The sequence below is a fragment of the Misgurnus anguillicaudatus genome, chromosome 13, assembly GCF_027580225.2.
Source record: "Misgurnus anguillicaudatus chromosome 13, ASM2758022v2, whole genome shotgun sequence".
NCBI classification, from domain to species: domain Eukaryota; kingdom Metazoa; phylum Chordata; class Actinopteri; order Cypriniformes; family Cobitidae; genus Misgurnus; species Misgurnus anguillicaudatus.
The window spans coordinates 13,070,114-13,095,640 of NC_073349.2; the positions used below are offsets into that span (position 1 = coordinate 13,070,114).

Here is a 25,527-nt window from a genome sequence, read left to right on the forward strand (position 1 = left end):
ATAGTTCTTCTATGGCATCGCTTTGATGCAATGTGTGTTCAAGTCTTAGAAATAGAAATAGACTAAAAATAGGTGCTTCACATTGTCCTAGTGCAGGGGTGTCCAATCCGGCTCCTGGCGATCGACTATCCTGCAGAGTTCAGGTCCAACTCTAATCAAACACACCTGCCTTCAATTTTCAAGTAATCTTGAAGTCCTTGATTAGCTGCTTCAGATGTATTTGATTTGGGTTGGAGCTGAACTTTGCAGGACAGTCGATCGCCAGGAGCAGGATTGGACACCCCTGTCCTAAAAGAACAATTTTTGGATAAATTGTTCAATAAATAACCTTTGACTGAATGGTTCTTTGAGGAACCAAAAATGTTTTTTCTATGGCATCGCTGTGATGCAATGTGTGTTCAAGTCTTAGAAATAGAAGTAGACTAAAAATAGGTGCTTCACAATGTCCTAGAAAAACAATTTTTGGGTAAATGGTTCCATGAAGAACCTTTTGAATGAATGGTTCTTTGAGGAACCAAAATGGTTCTTCTATGGCATCGCTGTGAAAAAGCACCTTTATTTGTAAAAGTCACTGTAAAAAGATTTAAATTAAAGTAAGTGTTCATGTTGGCTTAATTTTTTTAGGTAATTCAACTTAAAAATATTAGTTGACTCAACATGTTTAACTTTTTTGAGTTAACAAATATTTTTATGTTGAATTAACTTTAAAAAAAATAAGTGTTCGTGCAGCCATAAAATTTTAAGTTGAACCAACAAATCTTTTTTTAACAGTGTACTTGCGAATCACTGTGTATTTTAGCATTTATTCCAGTGCAATGTGTTGCCCCAAAGACTTTCAAATGCTTTACAGCAAAGCAAACACAATTATTTGTGTACACAGATGCCGATTTCACTGAACCCGCAATTTTCATTTAAACCCACCCATACCTTTTCTTTGGTGTTTTGTATTCCTTTTTTTTTATTATTAAACCTATGTCGACAATTTTGCTCTAAACCACTAAACAACAGGGTCAATTAATCATGTTTTTATGCTGAAGTGTGCATATAGCTGCACATTTTTTTCTATCGTCAAGTCTTGATGTTTTGGCTGACTGTGGTATTCTGTACTTTGTGTGTGGTGTGTATGCATATAAATGTGTGCGCGTTTGGTCTTCTGCTAATGCAGTCATGAATGCTATACTGCACATGGTCTCTTGGGGTCTGTATGTATTTGTGATTTACTGATTGTGGTACTTTGCAATTATTGGTGGCTTGAGATTTTTCTGCTTATTGTTCTGTTCCTTTGTGCCTTTCTCTCTCTGCAGTTCCCTCGGAGATCGCAGGACAGGATCTGAGGTAAGAAAGGGTTAAATCTGTGAAATTCAATTCATGGCAGGAGATTTTTTTCTTTACGTTTGCAAATTCATGTTTTAATATTATTTGGATCTCATGGCATGCCACTTTACAAACAAGAACCATTGTAATCGACGTGTAACAGACAAACTCATCTTTAACAATACTTACCCTCACCAAAATGATTGACGGCAACAGAAATCAAACGAATGAGAGAGGTCTGCAGGTTATTTACGCTTGGTCATTTTTGTTTGTCTAGTCAAGCATTTGTTTTGGATAGCAAGTGTCTGATGAGATATGAAAGCCTTCTTGAACATCTCGGCTTGTGAAGTTATTCTCAACATTCACGGTCAAGTGCACAAGAGTGAAATTGAACTGTATCAAACACACTCGCTGGCCATGAGGGTCACAGAAGCTGCTCACGACCACTTTCGTGTATCACAGATTTTAAACAGATCGTGGCAATAAAAGATTCTTTCATACTGCACAAGATTGCCTCCCTAAGATGAATGGCTTTATTATTTTCCTCCCTAGTGTAAGTTGATTGGTTAAAGGAGTTGCTAATGTAAATGTAGACGTAAAATCATTGCATATCATTTTCATATTGATATAATTTAGGTTGCTTCAGAAACTATTTATTTATTTATATTTGGTGAAGCATAAACAAATTACCCGAATCATTTAATATACAAACAAGTTATTTGCAAACTCAGATCAGGTTCACCTGTGAGAATGAATGAAAGGAAGAAAGGTCCCGACTGCTTTTGTTGCTTATTAAACAAGAATGCCGATAAAACAAATTGACAAAATCGTTGGGATTACTGGGAAACGAGGCGATTGCATGAGATAAAAGAAAGACCCGACCGCAGGGTGAGGAAATGCAAAGCTGATCGATCACAGCTCCTATTGACAAAACAATTATTTCAGTAAATGTAAAAATCTATGTTTGTTTGTTTGCTTGACGGGCATGGATGTGTGGCCGTGTTTACTCTTGATGAACTATTTAGCACAGAACAACCAATAAAAGTAGCGTTTCTAATTTGAGCTCCTCTATATCTCTAACTCAGCTGCCCCACGCCAGGATGCAATGGCTCGGGCCATATCAGTGGCAAATATGCCCGACACAGAAGGTATGGCAGATGATATACCCATCCGGTTCTCTGTAGCCCCTATAGCTCACCTTCCTCTGTGTCACATATAGTAAAACATTTACTGATCCCAAACACTCACAGTAGATCTTCCTAGTCTCCTTTTCTAGTAGTCTTTCACTCTCTCTTTAATGCATACGCCTTTAAGCAAGGCATTGATTATTGGAAATATATTATAGTTATGTTTATTTACACCTGTTTATATTCAGGAAGCCATTTGAGATGGTCCATGTTTATAGATTTGTTCGGCCGATAGCAAAGCTTTCTAGGTTAAGGCTTTATTGAATGCCACCCTTCATAGTCTCTCTCCCTCTCTCGCTCTCTAGTTTTATTGTATTGTTGTATAATTGAGTGTTCTAGTCAACTGGATATTGGTTTTTAGCCAGCTTAGTGCCCCCTACAGGTCCAACATTGTTTCATTTTGAGTTTTCATTGACTGTTTAGCATGGGCACATTGCTTGGTTTGCATGTATAAGTCATTTTTCTGTATTCATTCATATTCACAGTCAGTATAGGAATTGAATGAACCATAATCACAGGCTCTCGACTGGTGGTCTATTGAGACAGGGTATCGGACAGCAGGGCACTTTCGAAATCTTTTGTAGTTGACATCAAAGGCTCTGTAGAATCAAACTATATAGAATTTTGGCTTATTTACTTCCTGTCAATCTGCAATATTACAGTATATAGTAATAAATGTCAGTATTTGATTTTTTTTTTAATGCTGTGTTGGGCCATGCAGTAAATTAAATCAATTATTGAGTCTTGTAAAATTATTAATTTCTCACTTTTTTATTTCCTGGTTCTAAAGTGCTCTAAGCTGCCCGTTGGCCAGAAAAAGGCGGCTACAGGAGGCGGAGTCTGAGCAGCCCGCCTCCAAGAGGAAGTCCCACCCACTGAAGCTGGCGATGGATGAAGGCTTTAACGCAGAGAGTGACGGTAGTGGAGACGAGACAGAAGTGAGGGAGGAAGAAGAGGCAGATACAGAAGGACCACAGCAGAGGAATGGTGATGAAGAGTGTGAGGAGGAGGAGCAAATAAATAGGAACTCAGAGAGCACCAATGCAGAGGAAGAGGAGGGTGATGAAGGTGGGTGAAAAGAAAGTTGTAGGTCCACTTTGAAGTAAAAGTTATGCTGTTTAAAATGAAATAGTTGTCATTAACTACAGTAGCTGTATTCTGGTGTTCATAAAGGTCATTGTGAGAGTCATACACTTTTAAAGTCTATACATTTTACACATTGTATATTTTGTTGTGCAGTTAAAAAATAGGCTTTTATGCCCAGCTGCACTACTTCCTGAACTTCAGCCAGCTCCTTGTTTCCTGTCTGCCATTATTGGACAAACTGATTAATCCAGGTGTGTCTGATTATTGTTGTTGTGACTACTGAGGTCAGGCACACCTGGATTAATCAGTTTGTCCAATAATGGCTGACAGGAAACAAGGAGCTGGCTGAAGTTCAGGAAGTAGTGCCTATTGACAAGCCATAAAAGTCCTCTCATTCTCCATCTTTTCTTCTGTCTCACATAGAGTGTATCATCATTGAATCATCCAGCACAGAGAAGCCCAAACCCACAGATCTCTCCAACTATCAGCACATAGTGGCCAACTCAATGGCACACCTCAACAACCGCGCCATGTCCCCCCAGCAACAACAACCCAGCACCTTAGAACCAGAAGAGTGCATCCCTTTTAAGGTGTCAGAAGAGGAAGAAGAGAAAACAAGAAATGGCAAACAGGAGACAGAAAACCAACTAGGAGTTCTGGCATCCGAGAAAAATGAAATGATGGAGAGTACGGATGAGACTGAAGATGAAGAAGAGATGCACATTGAAGACCAGAGTCAGAAAGAGTCAGACCACCAGTATTTTAATGAAGACATGGACGCACAGAGAGAAGATGATGAGGATGATGATGATGTGGATGAAGGACTGGGCTCTGAGTTGCACAAAGAAGAGGTACACAAGAGGGAATATGTTGATGTTAAGTCAGAAGAGGGAGGAGAAAGAGACTCCGCCCCCTCGGTTATCACTGCGCCTCAGGGATCCCGTTTAAGGGAAGATGTTTCCCACAAACTTACAATGCCAGAAAACTACACAGTGTATGAAGTGCAGTCCGGAGAGTCGGACAGGGATGCGGATATGGATGGGAACGATGAAGACGACGACAGCTTGTCTCAGCGTTCAACGGTGGCAGACGAGTCGGAGATGTTCGATATAATGCGGGGGAATCTGGGCTTGCTGGAGCAGGCCATTGCTTTGAAGGCCCAGCAGGTCAAAGCTCACCGCGAGCTCAGTCGCATTCCCGAACACCATCGTTTCTTTGCTCTGGATGACCGGCCCAGCAAACACATGGAGCATCTCCGCAAGAACTGCTTTGGAAAAGGTCTGATTATTATTGTTTTGGCTATCCAACGTCTAGACAACAACTTACACATACATTTATGCATTTGGAGTTTAAATTGCATAACAAACACAACATTTTCTGGGATCGAAATGCTAACATTTTGGCTGCTAATGCGGTGCTCCACCAACTGAGCCACAGGAACTCAATGTCTTGTCTTCACATATTCATATTCACATATTCAAATCATATTTATGTAAATAGATTTTACATAAGATAATGGATAAAAAAAGTTTTTTGAATAAAGTATTACAGAGAGGGGCGGAGCTTCACGCACAAATACTCAGAACAAAAAAGTGAAGAATTAAAAAATTAGCATATGCATTTTCCAACACACCCTACCCCGAGTCCTCAAAAATCAACAAATTGTCATAAATAAACACCCACGTAATGATTAATCAGACTGAAGATTAAATGGCAAGCTCTCGCTCAGCAAAGAACCGCGAGATTAATAATGGGGGAAGGAAATCTAGAGAGTATAAATGGGTCAAATGAATTGGTTTCCATAGATAAACCCGAGCCATAGTCTATAATTACTGAAGCACTTAGAAAGAGAGCGAGCGAGCGAGTGAGATGAAGGAGAGAGAGAGAGAGCGCGTGTGTAATGAGATTGGTTTGGCACGTGTTTATTTGTTTATTGGTTTTGTTTGTGGTGTTGTTCTGCTCCCAGTTGGCACCGTGCCCGGTCCGTGAGCCGCCTGAATCAGCCGAGTGCTCGGTAGGGCTCCACACCCCCTCCATAACTGCCCTCCTCGAGCCTCGACCGCTTTTAATTAGGAGGTGCATGTCTTGTTAACATTTCAACATTTAATTAAGGAGCCACTGGAGCGCACATGCAAGCTCTTTTTCTCTCTAGCTCTCTCTCTCTCTCGTCTCTTTTTCATATTTACAGTTTCTCTTTGTCTACCCTCGTTGGACACCACGCATTCTTTTTCTCGTGTAATGCGGAGACGCGCTTCGCCAATGGTGAGGTCCGTGTAATGAGCTCCATTTTTCAGTGGATAGTCCAATAAACCCTGCTGCACCCTAATAACACTCGCTGAGTATAATAATCCTGTATGAAACCTCCACCTGCCCCTGTGCACATAATGACCATGATTATCATCGTAAACGTGCACTCTTGTGGGTCCGGGAACAATTTAAGCAACTTTTCATTCTTTGGAGAATGAAACTCTTGTTTGTGTTTGGTGTTTTGCTAGTGTAGTAATGCTATCTTTTGCATATTGCATATTTCTTCTGGACTAGAAAAACATTCATAAGGGTCAATTTTCGAAATCGAGATTCAAACATAATTTGTTAAGATAGGAGAATATTTGGCTGAGATGCAAATATTTGAAAATCTGAGGGTGCAAAATATTCTCAAAAGAAAGAAAATCGCCTTTAAAGTTGTCCAAATGAAGTCCTTATCAAGACATATTACTAATGATAAATACATTGTTGATATATTTATGGTAGGAAAGTTACAAAATAGCTTTACTTAATAATTAATTTCCTAATGATTGTGGCATTTAAAAAAATAATAATAATTTTGTCCCATACAATGTAGTGTTGGCTATCGTTACAAATATACCCGTGCGACTTATGACTGGTTTTGATGTCCAGGGTCACATATGATTATAATGTTGTTTTAAGGTCTGACTGACAGGTGTTCTTCTACCCACAGAGAGTTCTAGATCAGAGAAGCGCGAGATCAAATGCCCAACCCCTGGGTGTGATGGAACGGGTCACGTGACTGGACTTTATCCACATCACCGCAGTCTGTCGGGCTGCCCACACAAAGATCGGATCCCACCAGAGAGTGAGTGAACATCAAACTCTCTTTTTGGGTTGAACTCAAAGCTTAGCTTAAATTAACCTAGAACATGGCCATATTTAAAGGCGGGGTGCATGATTTTTGAAAAACACTTTGGAAAAGGAAGTTGGGCCGACACTTTTAGCCAGTCGGCAGTAAGGGGTGTCTACTAACAACATTGTTACCTGGGTTGCGTATGTGTGGGGTGGGTCTATCAAAAGAAGGTCCAGATTCTATTGGGGTGGGGCGTGTTTGTTTAGGTAATTTCAAATGTCAACATTGGTTTTCAGGGATGCAACCCGCCTTTAACCCAGGAATGCAACGTTCCATACAACTCGGATATAGGATAGGATATTATTATTTCCCCACCATGTTGCTAAATATATTAAATGTTTTTGATGTAAGTAATTAATAAGTAACATTAATGTTACTTAAAGGATTAGTCCATTTTCTTAAAAAAACATCTAGGTAATTTACTCACCACCGTGTCATCTAAAATGTTGATGTCTTTCTTTGTTCAGTCGAGAAGAAATTATGTTTTTTGAGGAAAACATTCCAGGATTTTTCTAATTTTAATGGACTTTAATGGACCCCAACACTAAACAGTTTTAATGCAGTTTAAAATTGCCGTTTCAGAGGACTCTAAACGATCTCAAACGAGGCATAAGGGTCTTATCTAGCGAAACAATTGTTATTTTTGACAAGAAAAATAAAAAAAATGCACTTTTAAACCACAACTTCTAGTCTTTCTCCGGTCCGGTGACGCGGCACCGTGACCTCACGCAATACGTCATAACGTCAAGAGGTCACGGATGACGAATGCGAAACTCCGCCCCAGTGTTTACAAATGTGGAGAAAGAGGACCGTTCCGACGTTGTTGTATTGTCGAATGTTACTAATTAATGTCTTTGTGTCAGTTAATTTTTTAAAATAGTCCGCAAATGTGCGTTTTGTAACACATGACCTTTCCACGTCATTATGCAATTACGTGAGGTCGCGTTGGGGCATCACAAAAGCAGAGATAGATGAGAAGTTGTGGTTTAAAAGTGCATCATTTTTGTTTTTCTTGTCAAAAATTACAATTGTTTCGCTAGATAAGACCCTTATGCCTGGTATGGGATCGTTTAGAGTCCTTTGAAACTCCGCTGAAACTGCAATTTTAAACTGCATTAAAACTGTTTAGTGTTGGGGTCCATTAAAGTCCATTAAAATTAGAAAAATCCTAGAATGTTTTCCTCAAAAAACATAATTTCTTCTCAACTGAACAAAGAAAGACATCAACATTTTGGATGACATGGTGGTGAGTAAATTATCTGGATTTTTTTAAGAAAATTGACTAATCCTTTAACATTTAAATGTTACTTAATCCACACCTTTTTTCCTACCTTAAATCTGAGTCTGGAACACAGCATTTTTTAGGTTGCATCTTTTGATTATGATAACGCGACTTGGTATGCTTTAGTAGTGTGACCTTTCCTAAACTTACCAATTGTTACCAAAGAAACATTGCTGTCTGAATTATTTAATACACATTTAGACATTGAGGCTTTTCATTGGCTGACTCATTTTCTTCTCTGCGCTGTGATTGGTTGTTCTTAGTCTTGGCCATGCACGAAAATGTCTTGAAGTGCCCAACGCCAGGCTGCACTGGTCAGGGACATGTCAACAGCAACCGCAACACACATCGCAGGTACGAAGGCACACGCTTGTTACTGTATATGTGACCCTGTTTTGTCTAATAATGAGATTAGGAGCATCAAATTTTTGATTTTTACATGGATTTCAGTCTTTGCCATGACCTTGCTCAGTCAACATAAAAAATCAAGGTTTATTTTTACTTAATGTAAATATGACTTTAGCTGGGTTTTCATGTAATGAAATCATGGTGGTGACCTCCTATTGACTTTTTAAGTTTTTTTATTTGACATATTACTTAAAATTGTTCAGCTTTTCCATCTTTTCTTTTTCTTATATAGCAATACATAGACTTACACGTGTGCTGTTTTTAACTTCTCCATTATCAGTTTGTCAGGGTGTCCCATCGCTGCCGCCGAAAAGCTCTCCAAAGGCCACGACAAGCAGCACCTGCCCCAGCCCATGGGCGAGCACATGAAAGGCAGTCCCAACTCTGACCGCGTTCTCAGGTGAGCCCTGCCAAACAACCCAAAAACTAAAAACATCATAGCTTATTCCCATTTTCCCCAACATCATCAAACCTACCCTTCGTTCAGTCTCTGTCTGTCCTTCACTGCCACACGTGTCTATCAAACACGCCTGCTGCGGTTGGTTAGTACATCTGTCAATCACAGAGAGACCGAACCCGCTTGCCGCAGCACGATTGGTCGGGCGTCCTCCCTTTCCTTTGCCCTTCTAATGGACCGCAGCCTGTCATTGCACGCTAGGCTCGGGCCTTGAACCCGCTAGTCTAATTATATCACTGATAAGCTAATTATGAGCCTTACAGGGCGAAGAGTATTGGAAAAATAATTACTTTCCTTCAGGAAGCATGTCTGCGGTCAGACAAAGCAATGTGGATTATGAAAATAATAAGCAGTCCTCTCTTATTAGTGTTATTCGGATTTAAATGAGCATCAGTGTACTGAGAAAGCCCATTAAGGGAGGACGCCAACAATGAGAAGTCACCAGAGAGACTTCTGACGGCTTCACATGCCACCCGTGCTAATGGGACACGCTGACTAATGAAGAGACGGGAAACAGAGGCTAATATACTTTACATGCCACGGTAACTGGTGTAGGTGTCTGCGTGTGTGCGCTTGTATCCTTTAAACCGTGCCTGGTTTACGAGTGAAATCCGGTAATGATGTTAAATACAGAACACGGTGTCGCGGTCCACAATGACACCCACATGCATTCACAGAGTTTTGTTCTGCTTTTAACGGCTTTCTAGGAAAATGAGTTTTAAAGGAACAGTACACCTAAAATCGTGCATTCAGTCATTGTTTCAAGCCCTGATGATTTTCTTCTGTGCCTAACATTTCCTTTTGTGCTCCGCCGGAAAAGAAACTCGCGAGGGTTGCCAGAATTTTCGTTTTTGGGTGAACTATCCCTTTAAGGCTTCAATTCCATGCTATACGATATGCTAATGTGCTCAGTGCTGATAAGACACCATTTAATCCTGCCCTTCTTTTCCTTCAGTCACCCAGCTTTAAAACCTCTCTCTCTTTCTCTCCCACTCACTAACTTGAATTTACTCTTTTACAGACTATTTATCTATGGGACTCTTCCTTTCCTTTTCTTTTTGCTCAGTATATCTGGCTCATTGTCAGTCTTTTAATTCTGCTCCTCTTTTGCACTTTAATTCCAGCTCGCTCTTTCATTCCAGATCTTTTATGCTCACTTACACTTGCTTTTATACCTTTTTTCCTCACTCCAGGGATATTGATTCTTTTGTGGCAGAAATGACGGATCTCTCTCTCTCTCTCTCTCTCTCTCTCTCTCTCTCTCTCTCTCTCTCTCTCTCTCTCTCTCTCTCTCTCTCTCTCATTCAGGCCCATGTGTTTCGTGAAGCAGTTAGAGATTCCTCCGCACAGCAGCTACAGGCCCAGCCTCGTCCCCGCCACGCCACGCGCTAATCTGGCCAAGGAGCTGGAGAAGTACTCCAAGGTGTCCTTCGATTATGCAAGCTTCGACGTGCAGGTGTTCGGCAAGCGCATGCTCGCCCCAAAGATGCACACCAGCGAAACTTCACCCAAAGCCTTCAAATGTGAGCGGGATTAGTCACGGTTTGCGAACATTATGTATATTGCACCCTTTGCGGTGCAGAGATGTGTGTAAATGCTCTGTTGTGTGAACAGTACGCCCTGGTTCAAGATGCTTTATTGCCGTAGCGACAGGTTAGCGGTAATTGAGTTCGGTAGAGCGAGCTTGAATGGAGGAATTGACAATAAGCCGAAGATTGAAAATAAAGTCAGTGTCAGAAAAGTCGCCTGGTGGGTGGTGCGAGTGCCGTGTGGTCACACAGTTTCTTCATATTGATTCTCGGCACCTCTCACTGTTACATTCAATAATTATTTGAAACTAATGTAAACTTGCATCTATACTGTTGGTTACTAATGTGATGTTTTATTTTGCCCCCAGCCAAACCTCTGTTCCCCAGAGCATCCCCTCCAAGTCCCAGCATCCACGCTGGTTACGGCAAGAGCTCCTCCAGCGGTTACGATTATTCCCACGATGCCGAAGCCGCCCACATGGCCGCCACTGCCATTCTCAACCTGTCCACACGCTGCTGGGAGAGACCGGAAAACCTCAGCATCAAACACCAAGATAAGGTAGGCAAACGGCTCTATCTTATTATGTTTCCACAACACCTGACTCCTAAAAGACCATTTTTGTATGCGGTATCCATAGTACAGTCAGTGAATTTAGGTAAAGCATTAAAACAGCAGGACAGTAAACGGGTGATTCTCACGAAACCATTGAAACACCACGGCACTAATGATTTTAGCTTTAAAATGTGTAATATAGTAACATTAAAAAGCATCAGAATTAACACAATACTGTGTTCTACCTTGCACAATGTGTGATTTCAACATAAGAATTTATAATTGGAAATTTTATCTCATTTTCTGCTGAAATTCTCATTACCGCAATGCGTCCGGCTGTGTTTGAACATGCGTTATGTTGTAATTTAATCAAATTAACACAAAAATATTAAGAAAAAAAATAAATGGATGTTTTGCTAGACTACTTTAGATGACAGAAAAAATATTTACTGAATATTCATGTATAATAATAATGAAGAAAAATTAGGAAAATGATGTGTCCATGCCTGATGTTCTCATCCTCAGCAACACTTTTTGAGAACAGTTTAAGCACACATACAGAATTTTAATAAAGTTTGATTTTGAGTGACCAAGCACATGGACCAGTTACTTCAAGATGGCTACCAGCCAAGACAATTTTTTTTACAGTTAATTTGAAATATTGTCTTGTCAGAATGCTTACACAACATTTTGATTATCATTACCGCAACTGATGCTTATTAAATGTTAATTTAATTAATAGAAGCATAATACTTTGATTTTAAATGCATGTGCAGAATCTCCAAATTATGTTCTTTCAGGTTTGTCATGTCATTTTGAAAATATGTCAGTGTTGATGTTTTCTGACTGTTGCGGTAATGAGATTTTTTAGGACTCATTTTTTAAATTATGTTACAAAAAGTGTTAAATGATAAGTAAAAGTTTTTAAATTAATGTTCCCATTTACTCCAGACTTTGTTTTTCAATGTCTGGTGGGACAAAAAGTAAATTTAAGCAATTTTTACATTTTCATGCTTGACATTTTTAAAACCAAGTTTTCGTGAGAATCACCCAAACATAAACCAGAACCGATGTATATTAATACGTGTTGAGAAATAACAAGCTGAAAGTAGTTTTCCAAGTAACATTAGAAAGTCAGATTAATTTTAGTGATTCAGTTTAAGTGTTTGGTTCATTTAAGAGCACTGCCATGAAATAAATAACATCTCGCAGATTAATTTCTTTGATCAACAGCCTTTGATGAGTCTTTGATCAAAACTATTCCCAGAGTGTGGGAAATTTGTGTGGATTTTTGTTTTATGTATTTGTAGCGCAATTATATTTTGTTACATTATATTTAGTAATAATAAAGAAGACTTTACATTTAAGGCAAAGTCCCTTTAGGCAAGTCGCGCCACTGGGCGGCCATGTTTGCAATGCCTACGGCCAGTTATTTCAGTCATGCAAGACTAAAATCCTATCTTATTTGAATAGGGAAAGACAGATATCTCCAAAATCACAATTTAAACAACATATATCCGACGAATTGATAATAGTTTTTTTTTAAACTGGAAGGCGGACTTGACATATTGAGCGTTACATTGTCCCCTATTCGTAGTAATAGGAGTGCTCAGTCTTGTAATATCCACTATCTTTAATTATGAGCAGCTTGTGAATTAACAAGCTGCAGTGCATCTAAACCACCAATGTCTAGCATTTATACAAATGGCATCAGTTAATTGAAAGTTTGTTTCTATGCTTGACTGATCTTCAGCTATGTTTGTATCAGACAGTCTAATAAATGTGTTTACCGGGACTGCTCGCTGTTGAGATCCTATTTCGTCATCTTCACTCTCTTTCATCTGCACCTCCATTCGTTTCATCCCTATCTCCTCTTCATGTTGTTATTGCATTAGGTTGATAGTGAGCCCGCTGGATTGGCAGAACCATGCACTTTATATTCTTTTATTCAGTATTTTCATGACTGATGCTAATGAGAGCATCTCTCTTGTCTATTTTCTCCTTTATTTCTTTTTTCTCCTTGTCCATTTTTAAGTAGACCTTTTTAATAACACCATCTATCAAGTCCTCATCATCTACCTTCTGCTGTTGGAGAACTTTGGGATCTAGACTGTAATTGAAGAAGGTCTTTCCTCCATATTGTGATTTTTTTTAAGCTTTTTCCTTGGCTTGGGGAGTGACTACTTCATCATTTTCGATTCCCTGACATATTTTTAGCAGACGGGGATAAAAGGGGAAGATTAATGGGCAGAAAGGCCCAGTGGCTCAATTCTAATCATTCTGGGACTGATCTGGGATCAGTGCCTGATGTTTGTGCACATCTCCAACTCCATGTGCACATACACGGTACAAAACCATGTCAAAAATGATCTTTTCAGTGTGCCATTCATTTATGTTTAATACTCAAACTGAATAATAATCTATATCAGGTCTGAAGGGGTTAAATAAAAGGCTATAATAAATATCAAACAAAATGTAACATATTTTATTTAATCTTGTTGCAGAGTATGGAAATAGAGGTTGATGAGAATGGCACTCTGGACTTGAGCATGAAGAAGCCTATTAAGAGAGAAGTGGGCGTGTCTTGCACCAGTCCTGAAATACGCTCCCCCGATCTGTCTTCATCATCGTCGTCCTCATCTCTTCACCATGGCAACAACAGCATCTCTCCCCACTCCTTACACGCCTACAAACAGGAAGAGTGGGAGGGGCCTCTGGACTACACCAAACCCAATCGGCAGAGAGAGGAGGAGCTAGAAGAGGTAGATTTCTTGTAATATTTAAATTAAGCCAGACAGGAAAACACAAAAATGATTTGAGCTGAACTATACAAACTACACAAACTATGTAGTTTATCTAGAAATAAAGTAGAAATGAACTGGACAAACTACATAAACTACATGTGTAGTGTCATTTGGGTATTTAAACATTAACTGCACAAGAACTAGAGATAAATTACAAATAAACAAGAAATAAACTAGGCAAACTACATAAACACTGTGTATTCGTATTTAAGTAATTAGACATTAACAATACAAGAACTAGAAATAAACTACAAATAAAGTAGACAATTATATATAAACACCATGTGTATTTGACATTAACTACACAAGATCTAAAAATAAACTACAAATAAACTAAAAATAAAGTAGACAACTACAGAAACACCGTATGTATTCTTATTTGAGTAATTAGACATTAACTACATAAGAATTAGAAATAAACTACAAATAAACTAAGCAAACTACATGAACCGTATGTGTAGTGTCATCCAGGTAATTAGACATTAACTACACAAGAACTAGAAATAATTACAAGTAAACTATACATACTACATAAACTACATGTTTATTCTTTTTAAGTAATAACAAATTAACTGCACTAGAACTAGAAATAAACTAAACAAACTATATAAACCATATGCGTAGTGTCATCCAGGTAATTAGACATTAACTACACAAGAACTAGAAATAAACTTAGAACAAACTAAGCAAACTACAGAAACACCATTTGTATTCTTATTTAAGTAATTAGACATTAACTATATAAGAACTAGAAATAAACTAGAAATAAACTAAGCAAACTTCATGTGTATTCTTATTTAAGTAATATCACATGAACTACACTAAACCTAGAAATAAACTAAGCAAACTAAATAAACTATATGGTTAGTGTCATCCAGGTAGAAATAGAAATAAACTTTGAATAAACCAAGAAAACTACATAAACTACATGTGTATTCTTATTTAAGTAATAACACATTAACAACACTAGACCTAGAAATAAACTAAGCAAACTACCTAATCTATAATATGTGCAGTGTCATCCAGTTAATTAGACATAAACTATATAAGAGCCAGAAATAGACTACAAATAAACTAAACAAACTACAGAAACACATTTTGTATTTTTATTTAAGTCATTAGACATTAACTACACAAGAGCTAGAAATAAACTAAGCAAACTACATAAACTACATGTGTACTCTTATTTATGTAATCAGACAAATAAGCAAATAAACTAAACCAAGCAAACAACATAAACTTTATGTGTAGTGTCCTCTAGGAAATTATAACTACACAAGAACTAGAAATAAACTACAAATAAACTAAGCAAACTACATAAACTTCGTGTGTATTCTTATTTAAGTAATAACACATTAACTACACTATACCTAGAAATAAACTAAGCAAACTATGTAGACTATATGTACAGTGTCATCCAGGTAATTAGACATAAACTACACAAGAGCTAGAAAAAACTATGAATAAACATAAACAAACTACAGAAACACTATTTCTATTTGTAAGTAATTAGACATTACCTGCACAAGAGCTCGAAATAAACTAGGCAAACTACATAAACTACGTGTGTATTCTTATTTAAGTAATAACACATTAACTACACCATACCTAGAAATAAACCAAGCAAACTATGTAAACTGTATGTTTTTGTCATCCAGATAAACTTCAAATAAACTACGCATACTACATAAACACCATTTGAATTCTTATTTAAGTAATTAGACATTAACTACAAATAGACTAAATAAACTAGATAAACCCAAGATCTGGTGTTATTAAAGTTATCAGACGTGTGTAATATATGACTTTGTATCTTTACACAGATGGACCACAGCGCTCAGTCATTCGCCTCATCCGACCCTGAGGACTGCGACATGATGCAGGACGTCCTCGAAGACAGAAAGTACCCCGGAGAGGTCACGACCCCCAGCTTCAAGGTCAGGTTCCAGCCCAAGGACTGCAAGAAAGAGCTCCTGCTGTAAGTCACACCCAACCAGTTTGCATACATTTCTGTGTGTACATTAAAAAAGTCATTTCACTCAAGTCAGGTTTTTTGTTTTGTCCCCCGGTGCAGGTGTCCCACTCCTGGCTGTGACGGCAGTGGACACATCACAGGAAACTATGCATCCCATCGCAGGTACAAAGCCCACCTGCACTGTTTCCTCTTGACCTTTCAGTGCGAGATTACACGATAGGGATGTAATAATTATATCAGGACATTATGAAGATTTGATCTTTCCCTTCTGCTGAACTCTTGCTCCTGCTTTCTGCCTGCTATGCTGATTTTGGACGTTCTGGGTTCTTTATACCTTATCTTTCTCTCTCTCTTTTCTTTCCTGTGTCTCCGTTCTGTGTTTTTAGCCTGTCTGGTTGTCCTCTCGCTGATAAGAGCCTGCGGTCCCTCATGGCAGCACACACAGCCGAACTCAAGTATGTCCGCTTCGCTTTAGCTCTAGCTCTTTTATTCTCGTTCAAGTAGGTCTGCTTGGCAGAAGGCTGCTTTTTTCTCTATGCTTTGTTGTTTCTTTGACCCTTCCTTTTCGACCAGTATTTCAACATGTTGGTGATGTAATAGGTTACAGTCTTAAAGGGCCGGTGTGTATATATTACAGGCCGATATGAATCGCCCTTTATTTGGACCATTGTTTAGCCAATACTGCTATGTTGTGTTACCTGATTGTACATTTTGACATGCGTATAAATCTTTTTAGTTCCCAAAAATAATTAATCTTCAACATATGACCTCACTTTCCCAGATGTCCAACCCTAGGATGTGATGGTTCAGGACATATCACCGGCAACTACGCATCTCACAGAAGGTATGGCTCATTCAGCAATCTCTTTAATATAGACACCAATATACAGTACACACAGGACAGAGAAGTTTAGCACTAGTCGTATATTAGACACGTTTATGAAACACATTATAACAGCCTTGCAGACTGTTAAGTCAGATATAAGGAACATACCACTGATCTTGTGCACTTTTAGGGGCCGATCACATTTCGCGTCTTTTGCAAGTTTGTTATTTTTAACTGTGCGGTCGATGTGCAGGCGACGCACCTTTTTTCAAGCGGGTCGACGGTGCAGCGCGTCAAGCAATCAGCTTTATCCTTTACGTATCGGCAATGTATTATGTAAACAGGGATACCCAGAGGTGTACGATTATTGGTGTACGGCTATTATTTTGACGCAAATAGAGGAAGCAATGCATGGAAACGTGTTACTGAATCTATGGAGATGGCGGCTCATGGTTGCTTAGCTACGGGAATGCAAGTGCTTTGGAAAGCGTTTTGCGGTCACGTTTTTTGACGGCGAAGTGTGAACGGCCCCTTAAGCAGTCAACAGAAGCATTATGACTGCCTTTCCAACTTAGCACTGTCTCACCCGGTGTCCTTCAAGCTATAAAAGTCTTCCATAGTAACCTAAATTTTGTTTTATACTATTTTTTATGTTATTGTTTTTATATTTTTTATTTTATTTAAAATATATATTTTACAAACCGTGACAAGACATTTTGTCTGATGCTCGGTTTCTATTGGCATTATATGGAAGTAAAACTTTGCCTTTGGATTTTGAATTCTAATTCTTAGCACTGAATTTTTTTACATCGAATTTTTAACACTGAATTTTATTTTGCATCTAAATCAGACTTTGAATTTTAAAAGCCAGCGAATTTCTACCACTTTTTTTGCCTATAACATTTTTCAATGTTTTTTAAAAATTCAACGTCTCAAAAATTTCAGTGTAAAATTCAACATCTCAAAAAATTCAGTGTAAAAAAATTCAATGTTTCAAAAGATTCAGTGTAAAAAAATCAATGTCAATTCAAAACGATCTGCGAGATCCGATCACCGAGATTGCATGTTAATGCAAAGTGTAAGCCCTTTGCTTGAACTTCACTGCCTTCCCGTTTCGGCATCACATGACCAATGGAGCGTAAATGATTGGCTGGATGTTGAATGATTTGATACATTGATCGATTGCTTCTCCTTGGTTACCCGGATGTTGACTCTGAATATTTTTACACTGAATTTTTTTGAGACGTTGAATTATTTTACACTGAATCTTTTGAGACATTGAATTTTTTTACACTGAATCTTTTGAGATATTGAATTTTTACACTGAATCTTTTGAGACATTTAATTTTTTTACACTAAATCTTTTGAGACATTTAATTTTTTCACACTGATTCTTTTGAGATATTGAATTTTTACACTGAATTTTTTGCGACATTGAATTTTTTTACACTGAATCTTTTGAGATGTTCAATTTTTACACTTAATTTTTTGAGACATTGAATTTTTTTACACTGAATCTTTTGAGATATTGAATTTTTACATTGAATCTTTTGAGACATTGAATTTTTACACTGAATTTTTTGAGACATTGATTTTTTTTACACTGAATCTTTTGAGACATTTAATTTTTTTTTACACTGAATCTTTTGAGATGGTCAATTTTTACACTTAATTTTTTGAGACATTCAATTTTTTACCCTGAATCTTTTGAGATATTGAATTTTTACACTGAATTTTTTGAGGCATTGAATTTTTTTACACAGATTTTTTTAAACATTGAAAACATGTCATAGGCAAAAAAACAGTGCTAGAAATTAGATGGCTTTTAAAATTCAAAGCAAAATAAAATTCAGTGTTAAAATTCGATGAAAAAAAATTCAGTGCTAAGAATTTGAATTCAAAATTTAAAGGCACAGTTGTACTTTCATAACATTATTCCAAAATCCAATTGCACATTCAATTGGTTAAAAAACAATGCAGTACAAAGTCCAATGTTAAACATCATGTTTTGATTGGCTGTCACACATCACAGAGCATTTAACTTTCAATGAACATTTAAAAATGTTTAAAAATCATTGCATCACCTGGTTCAGACTCGGCCTTGTGCTTACCCGGTGTTGCATCTTTATCGAAAGTACTTTTGGTTTCTTCTGCCTTGACTCTTCGGTTATGGTGGATTGACTGATGTAGTTCACGACCTATATTGTTGTAAATTTCTGGCTCCTCTGATCACGATCTACGTACTATCTGCTTTCAGTTTGTCTGGGTGTCCACGGGCCAAAAAAAGTGGAATGAAAACAACACCCCTCAAGGATGACAAGGAGGATTCGGAGCTCTTAAAGTTAGTCCTGCATAGAAAGCCTCGGCATTTCCCTTTTTCGTTTACGCTACTTTACGGTAAAAACCAAACATGCTGTAAGGCAATGATCAAATAACACACAGTTTAACAACAGTTCAGGTTTAGAAAGAGCAGTGTAGTTTAGAAAAACTCTCTCTTACCTTAACCAAGTTATGATCAAGTTGTTCTATCTAGAAACACCTGAGATATGAGCACAACACTTGTTACACACCACCAATATTGATTGTGTTCAGCTTTGTTAAATGTCACCGTGGAAACCTTCTGAATGTCCCGCTCGGACCCTCGCCGTGAGCTTACGAATTTTTTGTGTGGAATTAGTTCTAGTAGTGTTAACATTTCTTTGCTGAAAAGCATTTTTATTTGATTTCATTGTTCCACTTTTAAAAGCAAGAGACAAAGACGCACAGTTACACTTCTTAAGGTTTGATGTATGAAACTGTGAACAGTGTATCACGGCACAGATGGCTCACAGGGCATTGAAATATTGTGCGTATATTTGTGAGTCATCTGCAATACAATGTTGTTGTTTTTGTGGGGGGTTTTGAGTGTAAAAAGTGTAAAAGCTTTTCATCCACATGAATTCTCTCAACATCAATGAGCAGCCACATATGGTGCCACTCCAATGTGTATTTTTTCCCGGCCAATTCAGTGTTGTAGTATTCACAGACTGTTGGGCAAAGTATGTATCCAAATATGACCCTCTTCACAAACGAATAGAGACTTGAGCGAGCAAAAACAAATAAAGTAAAAAGCAAGATGATGTTTTTAATGCTCTTAGTCATCGGATCATTTGCACGCTTTCTAATAAAGCTCCACTTGTTTTATCTCCATCCCTCCATTTTCACCTCTGCCCGTCTCTTATAGATGTCCAGTGCCGGGTTGCGACAGTCTGGGTCACATCAGCGGGAAGTACGCCACCCACCGCAGCGCATACGGCTGCCCGCTTGCTGCCAGGCGGCAGAAGGAAGGTTTACTGAACGGCTCTCCGTTCTCCTGGAAGGCATTTAAGACTGAGGGTCCCACCTGCCCTACTCCTGGATGCGATGGTTCGGGTCACGCCAACGGCAGCTTCCTCACACACCGCAGGTACTTGAGAGAAGAAGAAAATAAGGGGGTTTTACAGCCACTTGATAACCTATTGTATTGTTAAAGTTGAAGCGTGTCATTTTTTCAATTGGATGCTTGTTCTTATTCAAGCTTTTTGTGCGTGAATGACTTTGGATCATTTTTGGGTTGATTTCCTCACAATATATACACTAAGAGAGTCAGCGTTGTGTCGAAATGCACAGTTTACGAAACCGAACTTAGAAGTTATGTGTGAATGTAGCATCTATTTACATATATATCTATGGTCCAAGGTGGTGCGAAAGAGTGGATGCGGGGACTAATTTGCATATTTATATTTATGGTCTGAGCTGTATGATTGAGTTGAGGACTAATTTGCATATTCATAGATCAACATTTACTAAATGAGGCAAGAGTGTAGAGTTGCATTCAAGATGTTTTAAAGCATGAAGAAATTACAGCGACAGGTAAAACTTTTATATATGCTATTATCATGCTCAAAGATGCATTTTACATGACTACAGGGAGACATTAAGCTTAAATTGCTCTTAAAACAACTTTTTCAAGGTCATTTCAACTTCTGTGCAAGCGCCTCACATGACTCTGTGCATAGCCCCTCTCTTACTGTGAGTTCACACCAGATGCGTTTGAGGCGTCAAATTCGCGTCTAGCACGCATAGTTAGATGCTTGAACATTTTGAGTGTACTCGGTTCATTTGCACGTGAAAGCCGCGCATGAAATTCTAGTCATCAAGATATTCACTCTGAAATTTGCATTATGGGAGAGGCTTCTGCGACTCCGCTCACTTTCTATAATCACGTCACTACTAGAGCAAGCTCCTGATTGGTTAACATGGCGTGTTTTTTGCCAAAGTTAAAATGTTTCAACTTGTGCGTTTTCCTCTGCAACGCTCAATTCGCGCCATTCGCGCAAAAACTACAAGCGCGAATGAGACGGAATCGCGTCTACCGCGCTAAACGCCTCATTCGTGCCCTGAGACCTTCAGACAAGCGTCAACGCGTCTTCACATTGACTTAACATTGAAATCACTCGCGCTTGACGCCTCTACTGTGGCTGGTGTGAACGCAGCGCTAGAGATTAATCAATCGATTGATGATTGGTTCTTTTAACTGGAAGGCGGGACTTCTTTCGCCAGAGTCTTTTTAAATCCAATATCTTTGTTTCTGCTCTCATTTAATATAATTTATAGCTACACTCAATACGGTTCATTGTAGGATTCATGTAGATGTATTCTTGTGTTTAGTTTTTGATGATGGTAATGATGAATTGTTGGGTTTTTTTCAGTCTCTCTGGCTGCCCAAGAGCCTCCCTTAATAAGAAGAAAGCCAAGTTCCCCGGAGAAGAGTATCTCAGCACTAAGTTTAGAGCCAGCGATGGTGAGACTCTCCATCCATTTGTGGACATCTTCAATATAATTAAATCAGTGTAATTGAGACTCTTTCCTCTCTGCAGTGTTAGATAATGATGAAGATATCAAGCAACTCAATAAAGAAATTAATGAACTTAGTGAATCGAACAATGAGATGGAGGCAGACATGGTCAACCTTCAAACCCAGGTTAGACATACACTGACAAAAATGATGGGGTCCTGAAGAACAAGCTTGCCGTTATATCACCACACTGTTAAAAATGAGTTTAATCGTAATCAGCAATCATCTCTCTCTGTGATGCTCTAGATCACATCCATGGAGAAGAACCTGAAAAACATCGAGCAGGAGAATAAGATTATTGAGGAACAGAATGAGGCTTTGTTCATGGAGCTGTCTGGCCTCAGTCAAGCTCTCATACGCAGCCTCGCCAACATTCGTCTGCCTCACATGGTGAGTTATTACACACACACACACACAGCATTGGAGCTCCTACAAACGTTCCAAAAGATATCCAAAAGGATTAGATGCATTCATACCCATCCATCTCACAAACCGGGGCTCCGATTTGCATTGCAGCAGGAGCCGATCACAGAGCAGAATTTCGAGAGCTACGTGAGCACCCTGACCGACATGTACACCAATAAGGACTGCTACCAGAATCCAGAGAACAAGGCCCTTCTGGAGACCATCAACAAGGCGGTGAAAGGCATCAAGGTGTGACTGGAGAAGAGTCGCGGAGAGAAGAGCATACAAATGACACAAAAAGGGCATTCAGGTTTTTTTGATCAACAATCTAAGCCTTCAACCCAGGGAGCATTCTGTGATGAGATATGAAAGAGGTATATAATATATATAGATACTAATATACGGACCAAAATCCACAAGAGCTGCTGGATTGGAATGGGGGAGAGAAAGAACGGAACCAAATCCTTCAGTTTATTTACCAAGACTTAGTTTTTGTTATTTCCATGTGGAAAGGTGCGATTCAAGATGTTTTTGAAAAAGAAGGAATGGAAAGAGCTCCACAGCGTCCATCTTAAGATGTGAAGCCAAGGGGGAAGTTTGTGAGGACGCTGCTCTTCAAGAAAACAAGTGTGACGTTCCAAATAATGTGGGATCCGAATGCATCGAATGCATGGAGCCCAGACGGAACACACATATGCAGTATTTCCTCGTCTTTCCTCCTTTTTCCCAATACAAGGTCATGGGAATTTCACTTTTCCGAGTGAAAGTGCGTGTTCAACCATATCACAGCACTTCAAATGCCATGTGGTTGACTCTGTAAATTTCACCTGTTAAATCGTTTTTATTTATTACTATGGTTTGTTCTTTTGTTTTAAAGCTACGTGAACCGGCTTAATCTCCTTTATTTATAGTACTTACACCATAGGACCCAATGTAGTCGTGTCTTTACATATGAACAATGAATTGCACTTCATTTCAGTCAATTCACCATCGGATAAGATGATGGATTGGTACTGATACGTAAATTATACGCAATTTGTCCAGACTCTTACTGTAATTTATTTATTTTTTGTTATAATTTTATTTTAAATTGTATTATTTATTTGATTTATTTACGTATTTAAATATTCACAGTGGGAAAAGTTATCACATCAATATTTGGAAAGAAAAAACACTACTAATTTTTTTTACTCGTTTTTATTTGACAATAGAGAGTTTTTAAACATTTTTTAAGTGCAAATATTTTTAACCTACAATGTTTTGATATTTTTTGTGAACTACTTGCTCTATCTATCTATCTATCTATCTATCTATCTATCTATCTATCTATCTATCTATCTATCTATCTATCTATCTATCTATCTCTTCATTTTATTTTATTTTTCGAAATATCCAAACTACATCTGAGGGAGAAGTATCATCTCTATTTATTTATTTAATATTTATGAAATTATAAACTGTGATATGGTTGTAATGTATATTTATTTTGTACCGTCTCTTGTGTGTTTGTGAAGTCTTGGTAGTCTTGAAGAACCTTTGGCGATATAAAAATAAAGACAAAAAAACATGTTTGGACAAGAAAAATGAAATATTATGATTATCGAGGGTTTTCCTTATACCAGCATTACTTCCTATAGGAATGTAAAGAGACGAAAGCAATTCCAGTACTGTGGAACGTACGGCTTTGACTCCGAAAGCATCAAACAGGAAGATGTTCATAAGAGGATGTTTTTTTCCCCTCAAGCTCTCCGTAGTGGCCAAAAACTGTCGCCCCCGAAAGACCCTTACGAATCGCAAATGGATTATTTTTGCCGTCTTGCTAAACTTTAATCTTTAGAGACCTGTTGGACCATGGGAAGCGGGTTGGCGTCCCAACCATCTGGAAGGAAACTGTTGAACCACAATGTCCTTACTCAACTAGTATCAGACAAGCATACACCCGTGTAGCCTTATACTAGATTTTTATTTCTTCAATGCACAAAGTGCCACTGACCAGTGCTTTCGTTAACGACTCCGCCCATTCAGCGACCTCACTTCCCTCGGGTCATGTGACCCCCGTGGCGTAAGTGAGGGTTGTGACAGATGCCTTTATTCCTTTGCCGCGATGGCCGTGTCTACACAGTATATTCATTCTGTATTTAAAAGATAAAAGAAGACAAAAAACTCTATATAGTATATAAACATACATATATTTTTTCAGTGTAGTTGTAACTCTTTTCTCTTATAATAGCTACAGAAACGATATCTTTCCAAAAGCTGTGAGTGCTACTGTCAATAGAAAAACTAAATGACGTATTTAAAAAAAAAGAAAATCTGAAGCAAAGACCCAGTTTACTGTGGCTGCGATGTGTTTTATAAAACGTAAACGTACATTTCTAAAGCAAAGGATATGGGGATGTTTGTAGAGTTTCCTATTTTTCAGGCGTTTTCTGGTTTCGGATTGTATGTATGTCAGCCACATTAATGGGACAATGGTTTTAAGGTTAGTCTTAGTGACTGTAACTGTAGTGTGCTGAAAGTTCTCCTGTCTTTAGTATGGTGTCGTACGGTGTCGTGGTGGGACAAGCCAGACAAGAAATGTGTCCAGTCGTTACACGATAACATCTGTATGAATCATAACAGCCAATTGTGAATGAACATTGTGCCTCTATTTCGCTAATAGAGCGTGTGTACCATTTTCCTAAAACGGTCCCCATGCAGCATCCATGTTTTTCTTTGCTATTATAGCAGCAATATTGTGATAGACCGAACATGTGTGCACTATTCAAAATCACAAAACCTTGAATGCCAGCTATTGACCTTTAGCCAAAAGGTTTATCTTTTGTCTCTTTTTATTTCATTACTTTGGTTATTTTTAGAAAAATTACAAATGTTCATTGCACCAATAGAATCTAAATATGACAAATGTTTGAACTTGTATGTTCTTGTTGTTTAATGTAAACCTGTATCCTGTGTAAAAATGCCCTTTGTATTCACAGCACAGGGGTTACGGCCATTGCCATGTTCAGTTTAACATCAAGAGCCACTTTATTACATATTTTGGCTTTGTGAACTTAATGAAAACCTCCTCAATTTGCTGTATTTAAGACACTTGGATCAAGCAACAGAAAGACGTGCATTAGGTATTCGCTCAGAGATTTGCCCTCACACGAGAGAACGAGCAGATGCTGGATGCATAAATCTTTGTCTGTTTTCATAGAAACTGGACTCGTTCTCTGTAACCTTTCCACGGGAAAGACGTGTGAGTTGCATTTCAATATCAGTCCACTGCTTAAATCTTGATGGGTTCAATCTATAACAGTGGAATCTCTGAGTGCAACATTACAGTTCTTCCTTCTATTAAATATTATAGAGAGAATCTCATCGTGTTATATTGTCTCACTACTGTTGAGTATCTGAAGATGGGGAAGGGAAACATTTATATTTGCTTATTGCTCATGACATGAGATGCATTAAAGGGATAGTCACCCAAAAATTAAAATGTTGCTATTGTTTACTCACCCGTATGTTATTTAATACCTGTATGAATTTCACACAAAATAAGAAATTTTGATAAATGATGGTAACCATACAGTTGAAGGTTCCTATTGACTTCCATAGTAGGAAAAACAGGTTTAGAACAACATGATGGAGAGTAAACGACAAAATGTTAATTTATGGGTGAACTATCGCTTTAAGCATGT

The 25,527-nt window shown here is 38.3% G+C and overlaps 1 protein-coding gene across 10 annotated transcripts in view; it reads left to right on the forward strand.

Annotated features, from left to right (window-relative positions):
* Positions 1-24,156, forward strand: part of myt1b (myelin transcription factor 1b) — a 117,914-nt gene extending 93,758 nt beyond the window's left edge. For 5 of the 10 annotated variants that reach the window (XM_073875045.1, XM_073875044.1, XM_073875046.1 and 2 more), the window contains 18 exons: positions 1,305-1,335; positions 3,292-3,569; positions 4,011-4,865; positions 6,547-6,681; positions 8,275-8,365; positions 8,700-8,819; positions 10,185-10,399; positions 10,774-10,964; positions 13,463-13,720; positions 15,586-15,740; positions 15,837-15,899; positions 16,124-16,192; positions 16,519-16,581; positions 18,821-18,904; positions 19,787-20,008; positions 21,294-21,385; positions 21,462-21,565; positions 21,686-24,156. In XM_073875045.1, coding sequence (XP_073731146.1) covers positions 1,305-1,335; positions 3,292-3,569; positions 4,011-4,865; positions 6,547-6,681; positions 8,275-8,365; positions 8,700-8,819; positions 10,185-10,399; positions 10,774-10,964; positions 13,463-13,720; positions 15,586-15,740; positions 15,837-15,899; positions 16,124-16,192; positions 16,519-16,581; positions 18,821-18,904; positions 19,787-20,008; positions 21,294-21,385; positions 21,462-21,565; positions 21,686-22,099 — 3,440 coding nt within the window. In that variant the 3' untranslated portion in view covers positions 22,100-24,156. The remainder of the gene's footprint in view (positions 1-1,304; positions 1,336-3,291; positions 3,570-4,010; positions 4,866-6,546; positions 6,682-8,274; positions 8,366-8,699; positions 8,820-10,184; positions 10,400-10,773; positions 10,965-13,462; positions 13,721-15,585; positions 15,741-15,836; positions 15,900-16,123; positions 16,193-16,518; positions 16,582-18,820; positions 18,905-19,786; positions 20,009-21,293; positions 21,386-21,461; positions 21,566-21,685) is intronic. The other 5 variants (XM_073875048.1, XM_073875047.1, XM_073875051.1 and 2 more) reach the window with 5 other exon arrangements.
* The last annotated feature ends 1,371 nt before the right edge of the window (positions 24,157-25,527 follow it).